This window comes from Alligator mississippiensis, chromosome 1 (assembly GCF_030867095.1).
Source record: "Alligator mississippiensis isolate rAllMis1 chromosome 1, rAllMis1, whole genome shotgun sequence".
Lineage (NCBI taxonomy): Eukaryota > Metazoa > Chordata > Crocodylia > Alligatoridae > Alligator > Alligator mississippiensis.
The window spans coordinates 319,961,989-319,978,164 of record NC_081824.1 but is presented as its reverse complement, the minus strand read 5'-3'; the positions used below and the strand labels follow the sequence as shown (position 1 = coordinate 319,978,164).

General features: G+C 43.6%; 1 protein-coding gene across 7 annotated transcripts in view; it reads right to left on the bottom strand.

The window, feature by feature from the left end:
* Window positions 1-15,951, bottom strand: part of PHKA2 (phosphorylase kinase regulatory subunit alpha 2) — an 83,490-nt gene extending 67,539 nt beyond the window's left edge. For 2 of the 7 annotated variants that reach the window (XR_001373537.3, XM_059720884.1), the window contains exons 1-6: window positions 15,821-15,951; window positions 9,159-9,317; window positions 7,520-7,567; window positions 6,676-6,844; window positions 4,945-5,027; window positions 4,438-4,518 (exon numbers count right to left, since the gene is read on the bottom strand). Coding sequence is in view for 4 of the 7 variants with exons in the window: in XM_059720884.1 (XP_059576867.1) it covers window positions 4,438-4,518; window positions 4,945-5,027; window positions 6,676-6,844; window positions 7,520-7,567; window positions 9,159-9,317; window positions 15,821-15,898 (618 nt within the window). In the remaining 3 variants the exon portion in view is untranslated. Of the gene's footprint in view, window positions 1-599; window positions 694-4,437; window positions 4,519-4,944; window positions 5,028-6,675; window positions 6,845-7,519; window positions 7,568-9,158; window positions 9,318-9,791; window positions 9,861-10,791; window positions 11,092-15,820 lie in introns of those variants that run through there. The other 5 variants (XM_014608224.3, XM_006267599.4, XM_019495038.2 and 2 more) reach the window with 3 other exon arrangements.
* Between the last annotated feature and the right edge of the window lie 225 nt (window positions 15,952-16,176).

Sequence of the window (16,176 nt, the reverse complement as noted above, 5' to 3'; positions counted from 1 at the left end):
ACCCTACCAAGGAAGTAAATTCTGTGTTGCTCTGCTGCTCTGGGACGATTTATGCTCAACAGTTCTCTCTCTCCTCCTCCTATATATGTAGTGACAAGAGAGAAAAATATGTTGAACAATGCCCCCTTCCCCATTTTTCTTTCTGTTTACTAGCACCTAACTCCTCTACATATAGAAACACTTCAAATTGTTCAGGATCCCAGAGAATCAAATGTGTTTTTTTTTTCCTGCAGTGCAACCTCAGCCAATGATCTAATAATCAGCAAGAATATACAGCAGTCAGGCCTATATAGTGACTAGAGTCAACAGGAGAAAAGAAGGAAGGAAGGAAGGTGCAAGACATTTTATAGTGATACCTTTGGAATAAATTTCATTTTAGGCTAAGCTTATTACTAACTTCTTTGATATTTCATTGGCTTCTGGACAAAAAAAAAGCAGGATTGTCTCCTTTATTACCTAAACATATCCAAGAGTGTCCTCAGGAACCATAACAATCCTCTTTGGAACCTAATTAAGTGCTAAGCCTTAGCACTGTTTGGTGACAGTGAGTTCTGTAGATTAATCATACATTATGGAAAAAAACAAAACAAAAAACTCACCCTGGTTTTGTTTTATTAAGTTTGGTAGCTTTCATTTTCTGGAAATATTTCCTTGTCCTTCCACTATGAGACAGAGTGTGCAGAGCTTGATTCATACTGTGGACTTTAAATACATTCCTATTAATGATCTCTTCCAACTATTTTTATCTTACTCCTTAGAGAAGCACTCTGTTACTTTTCCAGAAATTATTTCTGTTTTGAGATCACTACGCAAACAGAATGTTTAACTCCCAAGGGGGAGAGAAGCCACTTTATGCTCATCTGTCTAGCACAGTGATCTTCAACCAGTGTGCTGCAGCACTGTGGGATGCCATAAAATCTTTTTAAGGATGCCTTAGCACTGTTAGGTATGCAAACACCTACACATGATTCACAAGATAAGCCCAGACATTTCAAATAGGAATGAATAATGTCAAAAGCACTCTCACCTGTTATGGTCTTTCTACGTTCTCTGCAACAAAAGAACTGCTCTATTATTTTTCATAGTCAAAAAACAAGGAAAAGCTAAGAGCTGGCATTTTCCAAGGGGTGCCTTGAGTCTAACAGGGCTGAGAACCTAAAAAGATTATGAAGGATTGAAAAGATTATGAAGGATCATATTTGTGGGAGTCCAGTGGGAAAAATAATGCAGCAGGGAAACCAGCATGGATTTGTAGCAGGTAGATCATGCATGACCAATCTGATTTCGTTTTATGACAGGGTCACAAAATGCTTAGACGCAGGAGTAGAGGCAGATGTCATTTTCTTGGACTTAAGCAAGGCCTTTGATATGGTAGCTCATCCTATTCTCATAAATAAATTAAGAGGCTGTGACATAGATGTTTACATGGTCCAGTAGGTGGCAAATTGGCTTAGCGGTTGCACCCAGAGAGTGGTAGTAGATGGGTTGGTATAGACCTGGGAGGATGTGGGTAGTGGGGTCCTGCAGGGTTCGGTCCTTGGACCTGTGCTCTTCAATATCTTCATCAGTGACTTGGATGTGGGTGTGAAGTGTACTCTGTCCAAGTTTGCAGACGATACTAAATTGTGGGGTGAAGTGCACACTCCAGAGGGTAGGGAACAATTGCAGGCAGACCTGGACAGGTTAGAGAAGTGGGCACTACACAATAGGATGCAGTACAACAAGGACAAGTGCAGAGTGCTGCACCTAGGGTGCAAAAATATCCAGCACACCTACTGGCTGGGAAGTGAAACCTCTCAGCGGCACAGAAGTGGAAAGAGACCTCGGAGTCATAGTGGACTCCAAGAGGAACATGTCGTCAGTGTGACAAAATCATCAGCAAAGCTAAGTGCACTTTATCATGCATCACCCTCTATGCGGCATTGGTCAGACCACAGCTAAAGTACCGTGTCCAGTTTTGGGCACTATATTTCAAGAAGGATGTTGATAGACATGAGAGGGTCCAGAGGAGGGCCACTCGTATGGTTAGGGGCTGATAGGACAAGCCCTATGAGGGGAGACTGAGGGACCCGGACCTCTTCAGCCTCCGCAAGAGAAGGCTGAGAGGTGATCTTGTGGCTGCCTACAAATTCATTAGGGGGATGCAGCAAGGGATCAGAGATGCTCTGTTCACCAGGGCGCCTCTTGGGGGTAACAAGGAACAATGATCACAAACTGACAAGCCGATTTAGGCTAGATATCAGGAAAAACTTCACGGTGAGGGTGGTCAAAATTTGGAATGGGCTTCCAAGGGAGGTGGTGCTCTCCCCTACCTTGGGGGTCTTTAAGAAAAGGCTGGATAGGCATCTGGCTGGGGTCATCTGACCCCAGCACACTTTCCTGCCTAGGCAGGGGGTCGGACTCAATGATCTGTTGAGGTCCCTTCTGACCCTAGCATCTATGAATCCAAGAAACCACCGACAGGCTTTTAGCAGTCTCCGGAAATAGATATTGAGGCCGGTTTTGTTCAATATTTTCATCAATGATTTGGAAGATGGGACGGAGTGGATCCTCAGCAGGTCTTCAGATGACACTAAGCTGTGGGGACTAGTAGATATGCTGGAGGGTAGGACTAGGATTCAGGAGGACTGGACCAAATGAAATCTCATGAGGTTCAATAAGGATGAGTGCAAAGTCCTGCACTAAGGGCAGAGCAATCCCATGCAACAGTACAGGCTGGGGACTGATTGGCTAAGCAGCAGCTCTGCAGAAAAGTACCTGGGGGTTACAGTAAACAATAAGCTGAATATGAGTCAACAGTGTGCCCTTGTTGCAAAGAAGACTAATGGCATACTGGGCTACATTAGTACGAGTGTTGCCAACAGATCAAAGGAAGCGACTCTTCCCTTCTGTTCGGCACTGATGAAACCACATCTGGAGTTCTGTGTCCAGTTTTGGGCCCCCCACTACAGGAAAAATGTGCACAAATTGGAGAGAGCAAAGCAGAGGGCATCAAAAATGGTTAAAGGACTGGGTGCACATGACTTATGAGGAGAGGCTAAGAGAACTGGGCTCACTGAGAAGAGAAGACTGAGGGGGATTTCAATAGCAGGCTTCAACTACCTGAAGGGAGGTTCCAAAGAGGATGGAGCCAGACTGTTCTCAGTGGTGGCAGATGACAGAACAAGGAACAACGGTCTCAAGTTGCAGCAAGGAAAGTTTAGGTTAGATATTAGGAAAAACTCTCTCACGAGGTGGGTAGTAAAACACTGGAACAGATTACCCAGAGAGGTGGTGGAAGCTCCATTCTTGGAGGTTTTCAAGACCCAGCTAGACAAAGCCTTGGCTGGGATGATCTAGTTGGAGATGGTCCTGCTTTGAGCAGGGGGGGTCAGACTAGATCAGTGGTTTTCAACCTTTTTTGTACCAGAACCCATTTGTAAACATTGATGACCAGCCCTGACCCACAGCCCCCTGCCCCACAGTGTGAGGGGCTGGGGGTGGGTGTGTGGGACAGGGGGGACATGTGCTCTCCCAGATTTATGTGGGTACAGGGCTGCAGCCTGGCCAGACTAGCATGAACAGGATCCACTTCAGTAGTCTAGCAGGTGGGTCCCAGAGTGGAGGGGTGGAGCAGGGCAGCAAGACTGGTTGCTGCCGCCACCATGAACCCCATATCAGAAACATGAGAAGTGACAGATGGGAGGGGGTGCCCACATTAAACCTCACCTCCTCCCGCTGCCAGCTGCTTGTGAGCTGGGCCACGGCTCTACCATGCCACCATGGCTTGGCTGCCAGCAGCTAATCTTGCTGCCCCGCTCCACCCTCATATGCTGTGACCCACCTGCTGGGCCTTGGAGACAGCTCCTACTCATGCTGGTCCAACCAGGCTGCAGCCCCATGCCCGTACATATCTGGGGGCACATACATTCCCACCCAGTCCTCCCATCGTCTATGCCCCTTACCTCCGTCCCACAGACTTACTTGCAGGGAGCTGCAGGAGCTGCTCTCCACCCTGCCTGGCTGCCATGTGCATGTCTATGTGCACATAGTGCCCGTGTCCCACTCCCCCAGCTCCAAGCAGCCCCTTGCAGGCTGGCAGCGTCCCAGCCTGCAAGGGAAAACCCAAACTTCCCTGCATTTTTCGTGATTGTTTGCAACCCTTTCAAACATTCTTGCGGCCCACTTTTGGGTCGTGACCCACGGGTTGAGAAACACTGGACTAGATGACCTCCTGAGGTCCCTTCCAACCCTCATTTAATATGTTTCTATGTCATCTAAACTAAAGTTAAGGCACCAAAACAAAGGAATCAACAGGACATTAAGATCTACATACAGTAATACATACAAACATCATGTAATCAGCAAACACAAAGATGGGGAAGCAATCAAGCATGTTAAGAGAGGCAACAGGTTCTAGTTTTACATCCAAACAATGAATCAGTAAAACATTCTCACTTTGGCCATTCCCACAGAGCTTGCATTCAGTTCTGGGATCCCCTGGTTGGTTTTATCCCCACGTTCCCACATTCCATAATCCTGTAACAAGAAGAAGGAAAAGATCCTACTGAAACTTAAAAACAAAACACTAGAGGAACCTACTTGTTTATGAAGTTAGGCCCTCCAAAGCCTTATTTAAGTATGTGAGTAAACTCACTGAGCTCAAAGATAAGCATGCAAGTAAATCTTAGCAGGACTGACGTCTTAACAATGTTGGATGAATTTTTCATAGAGCAGGAAGTATGCCAAAGTAAACAATACCCCTACTATACAGCTTCTCTCAATTTCTTAAAGTCACCATTCCTTTCCACACATCCTAAAGCTTTTTGTTCTTGGACAAAAAATGATATAATTTATAAAATGACAAACTGGAGCTGTAAGTGTTACCAAGGAACAAAATAAAAGACTCAATAAAAAATTATAGGACTCTCTTTCAGGTCCTTGAGAAAATATTCAGATACTTACAGCTACTTTGTAAGCTGCCTCAATGTAAAAAACAAGATTCTGTATGAACGCAACCTCATCAAGGGTGAATATAATCCGCAACCCTAGTAAAAAAGAAACAAAATGTAACATTCTAAAAGGATGTTTGGCAGCCAAACTGTCATTTTATTTGCTAGAAATCCATCCCTGATTAAATCAATTGAAAGATTCATCAGTTTCAACAGACACTGAATCAGGCCTCATAACATTTGCCACTGATGCAGTACTTTAAATGTCACTAGCACATATTCTTTAGTTCAAAGATTAACAAAAAAAAAAACTTAGGGTCACATTCAAACACCAAAGGGTCTGATGACAACTTTTTCAGAAGTAGATCATTATAAGGCACACAGAGAACAGAAAAGAAGCAGGGAAGCTGCTGTATAGTCACAACTCTTTATGAAGGGTAGACTTGGTAAATCATCAAAATACAAAGGTGACAAGAAACAAGGGAGCAGGGCCAGGATAATTAGGATCCATGTTGACTTAGAGGTACATTTTTTATTCATTTTCAGAGGGGCACAAAGATCTCTGCAGGACAGCAACAGAACCAACAATTATCCTTCATAAAGTTGTGTCTCCTTTCAGACACAATAAATGCATGATACAAGATACTCCACGTATTTTGTGTTTCCATTAACTAGCTATATTACAATTACCCTTCAAGTTTCTGTTTTAATAAAGGCTTGAATCACAAGTGAGTAGCATCTCTTTTCTATACAAATATTACTCTCCTGAGGTAATAGCACAGGGCTCCTCTAAATGTTGCATGCCCTGCTGCCATTTTCCATCAGACATGGTCCCAATATTTTCTTTCCAGTCATCAAGTGTATACCATTGTAGCCGCTCCGCTTCATCTCCAACAGCTCCCTGGCATTTTGAAAATTAAAAGCAACCATTGCACTTAAGTTTTTTTTATTTCTGAAGCACTTCATCTAGAGCTATATACAGAGCACTAATTGTTTATCTGTATTCTTACTAGCATATATGCTCAAACTTGACAGACCTTCAAGCTACTCACAATAGTCAAACTTAGGTTCCCTGTTGCCTGACAACTACCAATACTTGTTCTGGCATTCTACCCAGTCATAGATCACATCAACATTTAAGTAGGGCACAATATTTAGGAAATATCTACTTTAGGTGGACAGCTTGATGGATTCTGCAGCTGGCTCCCACTCTTACTGGAAGTCACTCCTCTTTAACTAGCAGATCCTCTTAAGTCATTTACTGATATTTGTGTGTCCTCATGGAGAAAAACAAAATAACACTTGCTCATAATTCATATGGGCCAGGAAAACCCAATCAAACCAATACTACAGAATATAATGCTCAAACCCAAGTTAGAGCACTGATTTCTAATGTCATTGGCCAGAGGGGTTTTCACCTTCTGATATTCAGAGCACCATCTGTGCCAAACTTTTCTAACTACAAGGTATTAAAAATCAGTAGTAACATCAGCAGTAAAATTAATGTGTCCAAAGGTAGTCACTTCTCTTTAGGCATTTGAAAGAAGGGGCAATCAGAACACAGTTAGGATGTTATACCAACAAAGGGCAGCGTTTACTCAGGATTACTGGTGTACCCCATTTTGCAGAAGAAAAAACTGTAACTGTCATATTCTTTAAAGTTAATTACTTATTAAAAGCTGTTTGCAGCATTTAACTTAAAATTATCATGCGTACCAATGGCCAGGGCTAAAACACTGCTTACCTGATGCAGTCATCTGTGCTAGGAAGAGCAGGAAAAGGGAAGTTGCATCTACCTGTAGATGTCCCCATTGGTCATCCCCAACCACTGTGGCACAAGTGGCTGAGTTATATTTGGCATGCAAGCAGTCCTTGGTACTCTGTGTGTGTTTGAATTTCTCTACTTTGTCCACCTAAGAATAAGATCAAGATTTTAAATTCAAAAGCAGTCTAGAAGAGGTTTGTCAGACACAAACCATGTCAGAGGGCACTTTTGCTCCAGGAACACCTAGCAAATATGTTCCATTTTTTCCTACCTTACTCTCACATGGCAGAATTCAGCAAAGCACTTAAGCGAATGTTTATATTTAAGCTCATATGTAAATCCACTGTCTCAATCAGTAAGACATAAGCTTAAGTGCTTTGCTGAGTTAAGCTCTTAATTATAGCTGTGCAAACTCAAAAATTAATTTGCATACGTATAACTGCAATTTGTTGCAGGTGTGACCAATCACATGCAGGACAACAGAGTTTTACTCCCAGTAAATACATAAATTTAAAACACCCACATCTGTTTGCACAGTCATTTGAATGAAATCTCAGATAAAAGAAATGTACCCTGCTTTGTAAACATAAACAGAGGTATATATGGGAACACCCCCCTTGCAATACACTTGAGTGGCAGCTTTTAATTGCCACTTGTTTTAAATCAACAGGACTACAGAACCCAAAAGAACTACTGATCTTACAAAATTCCAGTACTCCTTCATTCTTTGCCATGGTATATTCCACTTCATGCAAAAATTGCAGTAAGGCAATAGATCCAGCTGAGCAACAGAGAGCAGTAAATAATGTAATTATTAGATTACCTGTCTCATCATACACTGCAAAAGTCCCCGCATCAGTTTCACAACATTCTGCAGGAATGAGACCAAATAATTATTTTCTCCAATCACCAGGATGATCACCTATATCAGACAGTTCTTAACAATAACAAGGCTATATATGTACAACTGTCCTGCAGCAAGCATAGACATGAAAGACCTGATATGCTTAAAGGGAAATATTTTTCTGATTACTTTGTTTTCCAGAGTTTTATCTTGGAATGTGTCTTTTTTGTGGTCACTTGAAAAATCTGACACTCTCACTGCTAGCAAAGCACATCAAAACATATTAGCAACCTAGGAGGGTTCAAGACTGCTTCAATTCTTTAGTTTTCTAAAAGTATAAGAAACTTATTGATTTCTATTTGGACAACATTATTGCACAGAAAAGCCAAAATCTTTTCCTAAAGGCATATTCTAACTAGCTAAGGAAGTTCGGCCTAGTTGAAGAAGTGAGAAGAGACTCTTTTTGTTGTATTCAATTTGTGGAGGGGGTTGGGGAAGTGGGCAAAAACAAATGGATACACCCCAAATGTCTGCAAAGCACCGCACTGGTGCAGATGAAAAACCTAGTGAGACCTTTTCCCTTTGTCCAGGCAAATACAAGCAGTGCTGTTTGCAAGAGGGACTGCTATAAAGAAAAATCATTCATTTTTGCATTAAATGCAGGAAATAAATGTGTCTTTCAACCTGAAAAAAGAGAATTTACAAAAGTTATGCTGTGACTTCAGAATAAGTGACCCAATATCTATGGCACTAGTCCAGGACTCAGGGGTTCTATTTCCTACTTGATATCACACTTCTTGTGTGACCCTTGACGCAACTACATTTAAGACATTTAATCTCTTATTGTTTTATTTTCCAGCTGAGAAACAGAAATACAGCTACTCCTCACTTAACATGGTAGTTACATTCTTAAGAAACGTGACTTTAAGCGAAATGATGTTAAGCGAATCCAATTACATCACAGTAGTTACCTACTAGCAGGCGCCCCAAACAATGTTATAACTGAATGTTGTGCAACTTTAAACGAGTATGTTCTCTAATAGATCAGCGACGTAATAATGAAACAACGTTAACCAGGTTGACGTTAAGTGAGGAGTGCACCAAGGTGCGCACCAGTTCAAGGCCCAACGACTCAATACTGAGGCAAAACAGTGGCAGCGGATGAAGGACAAGATCAACCTGGGGCTGCGAATCCCACTCCCCCGTGCAACAACATGCCCCTATTGCCGAAGAACGTGTGTATCCAGAATTGGACTCTTCAGACACCTGAGGACCCATCAAGCCTGATGGATGTCATCCTCGACTCCAAGGGACTGTTGCTGCCGCCGAGGAAGTGAGGAGTACCTGTAGTGATTCCCTACTCCACAGTAATATACTGAGAGGCTAAGTAGATACATGAAAGGTTGTGAGGCACTCTGATATTATGGTAATAGAGACCAGATAAATACTCCAAATCTAAATATTAATCTGGGCTGGGATTGTGACTGCCCATTAGTTTGAAAGCCCTTGCAATATGCTGGGTACTAGGCCAACGTAAATAATAAATATCTCATCAAATAATTAAAGAAATGCAGTGGGACCACTGATAAGCATATCATTATGTGGTAATTAGGTATACCTGCTCAAGTTCATAGGCTTTGGCTTTATCCTCATCCCGGTCTGCATTCTTCCGATAAGCCATTCCCAGGCCCCACACAGCCAGAATACTGTAGATGTTGTCCCGGACCCAAGCATCTTTGTGATCAACGCTGGCTGAAAGCAGTCCTGTAACTGGATTCTAATGAAAGAACAAAGAAATCCACAGGTATCATCATTTTAAAGTCAATTTACTGAACTGCAGTAGCTCTTTCCATATCAAATGGTAACGCAAACAGCACAAAGACACACCAGACCTCACGTTTACAGTTTTATTCTACTCTGTGACCATTCACAAGTTTATAGTGGGTTTGAATTGAGATCTAAGAGTACCATTACTACAGTGAAAGGAGAATCTATTTCAACAGTTAACAGCTGAGCAGTTCTCAGCCTACCCAGAAGGATAAGATGGACGTGCAAAATAGTCAGTTCTATCTAGCAATAGGTTGTTTGAAATAAAACTAATTATATGGCATGGCAGCATGCTCACATACAGAACAGGCAAGCAAGTGATCTGGTATCCATGCTTAAACGTGTAGCTGCCTTGTCACGTGATCTTGAGAAGTCAATTAACTGCTGTTTCCACTCCCAGAAAAGTATGAAAAGTAATATTTACCTAATATACCTCACACAGGGTTTGTGATCTCTACATCCATTAATGTAAGTAAAACCTTTCCAGTCCTCCCTTGGAAAGTGCAGAGAAGAAAATTATTCAGATTAATTATGACCATTATCTATGCTGCCTGGAAAGCACAGCTTTCAAGCACTTTTGAGCAACCTCTTTTGCTCTACCAAAACATCTATTACCTTTCTAATTTTTCATTTCACTATGAACTTCCTTCAGTTTGTCACCACGACTTTTAAAGTTCCCAAAGCTGCTCAAAGGGTGATCAGTGAAGACGTAGGTGGTAACTTAGGGAATGTTTACAGGCTTAATATGCGTTACCGTTATTTGGATCCAACAGCACTGCAAGGCCTAAACTAGGGCCTTTTAGATGTACAGTATACATCTATTGAAAAAATGGTCCCCACCCAAAGAGTTTACACTGCAAATCATAGAGGTTTCCAGAGTAAGCAAACCCTCTGGTGCTTCACATACTTCCATTCATTTTATGGAGTAAGGCAGTCACCCAAACACCCAACAAGGATTGCCTGCTGAAGGCATTCCTAAGCAAGACAAGCAAGAGCAGAGGAGAAATTGCAAAACAAAACACTGAAGACGAAACCTTAAGTCCAATTTAATTTGAATAGGAAGAACAGCAATTCTTAAAGGCAGATGTAATACTTCTCACTTACTTAGGCAGGGACTTACAATAAAAGGAACTGCTCTGTAGCTGTAATTCTAGCACTGCAGAGATTGCCCAGCTGCCTAAGGACAGCTTTTATCCCCCCCCCTGCCCAGAGGCTTCATTCTCAGCCTGGTGTCAGATGTGCAATGGAAAATGCTTCCTGCCACTATGAAGGATATTTCTGGGGTGGGGGGGGGGGGGGGGGGGGGGGGAGTTATCCTTATAAAACTCCAGGAGACCATTCAACTTCCAGGGTCTGAGCTGTTTTAAATTTTTGAAAGATTGCACAAACAAAAAAACCAAAACAATAACCAGCAGCAGACCCACCTTTTCTAATTGCTGTATCAGGGATCAGTAACCAAGAGTTCACAGGCTGGGTCAGGACCCACCAAGTCATTTCGTTCGGCCCACGATCATCAGCAGCAATTCAATGGTAGGGATAAGAGGCAGTGGCAGCCCACCTTAAACCAATCTGTGTTCTTTCAGTCTGCCATTCTCAAAAGGTTTCTGAACCCTACGCTATAACCGGAACCACAGGGACTAAACAGAGGCACTTCCAACGTAGGACAAAAGCTGATCCCAAGTGCTTTGGATCAGACAAAGTCAAGAGGCTTTGGAACAGGCATTCTGTGAAACAGAGGGAATTAAAGTTACTCTGTCTGCGTTGTAAGATTCTTATTCTTAAAATAAGGGTGGGGTTTTTTTTCAGTTTCTCCTTGGTACTGTACAAACAGTCCAATCTTACCAGGTGCTAAGTGTCTCTGATGACAGGTAGGTTGAATTTCTGCAGCTATCAATAGGACTTAAAGATGCTCCACGTCTCAAGAGTATCATGTCACAATGCCATTATTAACTTTACTTTAGATTGGTAAGCCCTGATCCTGTAAATCCATCTGCATGGGCCCCAGGTCAACAAACTACAGTCTGTGTGGGCTGGATCCATCAATCAAGCGGTTCCATTTGACCCAGGAAGCTGGGATACCAGCAGCATTCTGGCAGCAACCAGCTCACATGACACCGTGCTGGCAACTAGGCACCAGGATGAAGGGACAGCAGTACAAATTTGTAATCTGTATTACAAATGCTGGCTTGCTTTGGATAGAGCTGTATTTTTTCAGCCTGTCCAAAAAGGTTATCAACCCTTGGCACTGGCAGGTCTGCATGTAAAAAGAAACCCTGTTGAAGTCAACAGACTCCACAAAGCCATGAAACTCTGCAGCAGCGATCTGATTGCCAGACAAGTCATAATTTGATATGTGGTTCTACACACGATATCTCTTTCTATTTACAAATTTTCCAGCTACTCTGATCTCAGCTGCACTAATAGGAAAGGGAAGTAACTAACCATTGACTTCACTGGAACTACTACACACTTAGATCACTATAACTGAGTTCAGCATCCAATCTAAAGTGTATTTTAGCTTTCATTAGTCTAGTTGATCAGATAAATCAAGGCTAAATTAAGTTAGATCACCATCAGGGTCTGTTTGGTTGGCTGGTTTGTGAGGAACTGAATGCAATCCAGTGCGCCTATAACATGAACTGGAAAAAAGGGAAAAGAAAAATGGCCAAAAGTAGTTTCCATTTCAGCCACCTATTCTTTTCTCATCTAGTACTCCTGGTTTACTTTTTTTCAAATGGAAAAGTTAAAATTTGCCTACCAAATAGATATTGGAAAAATGACAAAACAGCTGAGGCACTGTTCCTCTCTACATCGGGCTAGGTGAACACTTCCATTTAAATCTATGACTGTAAAGGAAAATGCAATATTTACAGTTTGTGGGGAAATAAGGGCAAGATGTTTTACAACACCTCTGTGCAGTCAAGCATAGGCACTGCATTGATAATCTTTTCCCACCTATTATGTGATCATTGTCAAGGGACTCTGTTTTTTCTAAGAAACTTCTTTATGAAAATGAGAGAGTTTACTCATACATTTCATAAAACCATGCAATCTGTCCTTGGAAAAATACTGATCGGTTCCAATGTGTATTATTATTATTAACCAATAACAACAGGATAGCTCTCAAAGTATACCTTTCATTATTATATCATAAAGGGCATCCCCCCCAGCAAAGTGGTATAATTTCCCCAGACCTCATTTTGAAACTCAGGGAAGTAAAAATGACCTTGCCCAAGGTCACAAAGCAAATTAGTGGCAGAGCCAGAAACAGAAATCAGTTCTCCTAAGTTCTACTCCAGTGCTTTTTTCATAAGGCTCCATGGATTTCTTACACCAATTATATCACTTTTCATTATTTGTATTGGTTTTAACTAATACCCAGTCATATTCACTCAGAAATGTATATGGTATTAGCTTTCTGCAGGCAATGACACAACTCATAGAGACTTCAGCAAAAGCAGATTTGGGCCTTACCACCCTCCTAGGCAGCCTTGTAGGTCATGTCCAGAGAAGTATGGATATGAGGTATGTGGCATTGCAGACCCGTCTGTGGTGTCACGTGCCACACGTACAGGCATTCCTCACACTGCTACCTGGCAGCGCGGGGAGAGGTGTTTGACCCCAGGAGATCCCAGGGTCAAAAAAAACCCACACTGAGAAAAAGCGGGGCAGCACACATGGCGGCAGCGTGCACCACGCAAGAGCAGAGCCTGGACAGTTGGAGCCACATGCTTGGCTGTCAGCCAGGCATCCTGCCAAGGCCACCTTACCTTCAGGGAGGCCCCCAGGTACAGCTGCTGGGGCCAGCTTCCCCTTCCCCACCTGGGGCAACGTGCTGTGCACGCCACAGTGTGCATGGCACAGGCATTGCAACAGCAGCACCTTGTGCCGCTGCTACTTTTCCCTGGGGAAACAAACATCATCTGGAAGCACCCTTATAGTTCTTAGCAAATAAGTATATTTGGAACCTGACTCATGGAATAATATTCTTGGGTCCATCTTTATATGCTACACTATTTCAATTGAAGCATGCCATATCAAAGGACACCACAACTTTTACACCCAGTGACTGCATGCTGGATGAAGCAGAGAAGCACAGCAAATAGAGAGCACTATGGTATGTGCTTATGCAGATCTGTGAGCCAAAACATATCTAGTGGGTCACATTTTTTGCCTACCACCCTTGACACCATCACTCTTTCAGTATATCAAGCAAAACTGTAAGACAAGGGGCCAACATCTTGTGCAAGTTAAACAAGGATAAATCTGACACCACTCCACTGAAGTTGATGCAGTAATTCTAGATCTACTTCAGCATAACTGAAATCAGAATCTGGCCTATGAATCTGGTAAGAAGTGGGTGATAACAGGCACAAACTAAACAAAGTAAGTTTCTTAGCAACACTGAATCCAGCTCTGTTGTGGATTCAGTCCTGTCAGATGAATGTTATTCAAAAGCCACATATGCTAGAAGTCGCTGCAGTGCATCTATGCTAGGGGAGTTTCAGAAGCTCCGTCAGTGATGCAGGAGCACATTTCTGGCAGCAATTCAAGCCATTCAACATTACAGTAAACACAGTGTTAAAATAGCTTTAAGAGCTCACTGTGCTTTCATGCATCTGTGATCTATTTTATAAGATCATCTCCTGAGCATGCTTACACTTTTGAAAGAACAATTTTGATGATTGCTTTTGATGTTCACACAAGAAGAGTACAGTATTTGTTATACACTTGAGGGACAGGATATTTTTCAGTGGTTTTAATACATACATCCAAAAATTCATCCTCTATGTTACGGAGAAAATGCAGCACTATATATATTTACCTGTGGCAGCATCCCAGCACCTCTCTCACCAGCCTTTTCTTGAAGAGCAAACATGTTGCTTACTTGGGGTAACACACCACTTCATGCAACACTTCATAGCATAATTTACTCTACATAAGTTCTTACAACAACAGACTGTACAAGCCCAGTGCTGCCTAAGCCAACAACTGTACTTCACTAGATACCAGTGAGGCTCAACCAGGGGGCCACGGCAAGGGAAACAGCCACATGACCTCGATTCATGGTGAGGGAGTCACCCCAGATGCCAGGAGATCTCCCACCTGGGAGACCCTGACATTTTGAGATCTGCTGCTGAGGGCTTAGGGGCTAGGCCGCAATTTGCCTGGAACCTCCCCACGGGCCTGTCTGCCCCGGGTGACCCCATCAGGTGCACAAGACTAGTAGCTCTGAGACGCATGGGCACAAGAGCAACCACAGCGAGGTCTGGGTCCAGGGAGAGGAGCCGCCCAGTGAGTGCTTCTGGGGAAGCCCATGTGGGCAGCCAGCTAGGGAGCTCAGGCAGGGAAATGCACCCAGAAGCTAACACGGTTTTCTCTGACATTTGGCATTTTCATTTAAGGAAAAAAATTAACCTTAAACATTTTCCACTGAAAAGCATAGGACAGACAGTTTGGCAGACAAGGTTCTTTGGGTAGACGTGATATCTTTTATTACACCAACTTAGTCTAATAAGTTGGTCTTATTAGTGATTACAGAAAAAATATGATATCTTTTATTACACCAATTAAACACAGTATTGTATTAGCTGGTTTAATAAAAGATCACATCTAACCACAGAACCTTGTCTGTGTTGGTCCTTCGACCAACACAGTGACAACCAATAGGTGGTTTGATTTTCAGCTGTCAAATGCAAGACCTTCCCCTCTCCCCTCCCCCACCCTTTTTGGTGGGAGGGGGTGCCAAAAAACAGGAACCTTTTTAATCAAATTTTTTTTCTATGAAGAATTCAAGTAACTTTGAAGTGGCCTGTGCCCCCAGCCCCTTTCCCTCCCGCTAGCTGCAGTGAAAGCCCACAGCGTGACCAAGGGATCCCAAAAGGGGTCAGCTTTGAAAATCAAGCTGTCTATTGGTTGTTGCCATTTTGGTCTAATGCGGCCCGCCGGGCCATTCTATCCGGCCCGCGGGGCCCCGAAAATTTTCTAAAACTTAATATTTATCTGCCCTGGGCTACCTGTCATGCAGCCCTCGATGGCTTGCCAAAACTCAGTAAGCGGCCCTCTGCCCAAAATAACTGTATGCCCTTGGTCTAGGGGCACAGGCAGACATGGTTGTGTGGGTAGATGTGACCTCTTTTATTAGACCAACAAATAAAAGTCTGTGTTGAGTTGGTCTAATAAAAGAGAGCACATCTTTTCCATGATCTCTTGCATTAGACCCACGAATACAAGACTGCGTTGACTTGGACCAATGCAAGAGATCACATCATCTTTTCTGTGACCCTGGAGGGAAGGGGCGCGCGGAGCGGTGGAGCCCGGAGCCCCCGACTGCCGCACCAGCAGGGCTGGCAGGGACCCAGGCAGGGGCTCACCTAGTGCCACCCCCTGCTCCAAGCAGCACCAGCCCCTTCCCCATCCCCGGCCGTGCGCAGACAGAGCAGGCGCGCTCACCTGGTGGCACAGGACGGTGTGCTGGACCAGGCGGGCGTAGCCGTCCAGGCGCACCCCGGAGTTGCTCCTGCTCCGCATGGCCCCGCACAAGCCGGGCACCCCGGCTCCCGGCGCTGCCCGCCCGCCCCTCGCAACCCCGCGCGCACCTGCGCCGCCCGCAGCCGGCCCCCAGCCAGGGATGCAAGCAGGGCCCGGCCAGCACGGTAGAAAAGGGGACGCGCCAAGGCACCCGGAAAAAAAAAAAGAAAAAAAAAAAAGAAAGAAAAGAGCGGTAGCAGACTGGGAAAAACCCTCCTGACTATTAGGAGCGCGGGGGTTTTTTGTTTTGTTTTTTGTTTCAAAGTCTCTTGAAAGAT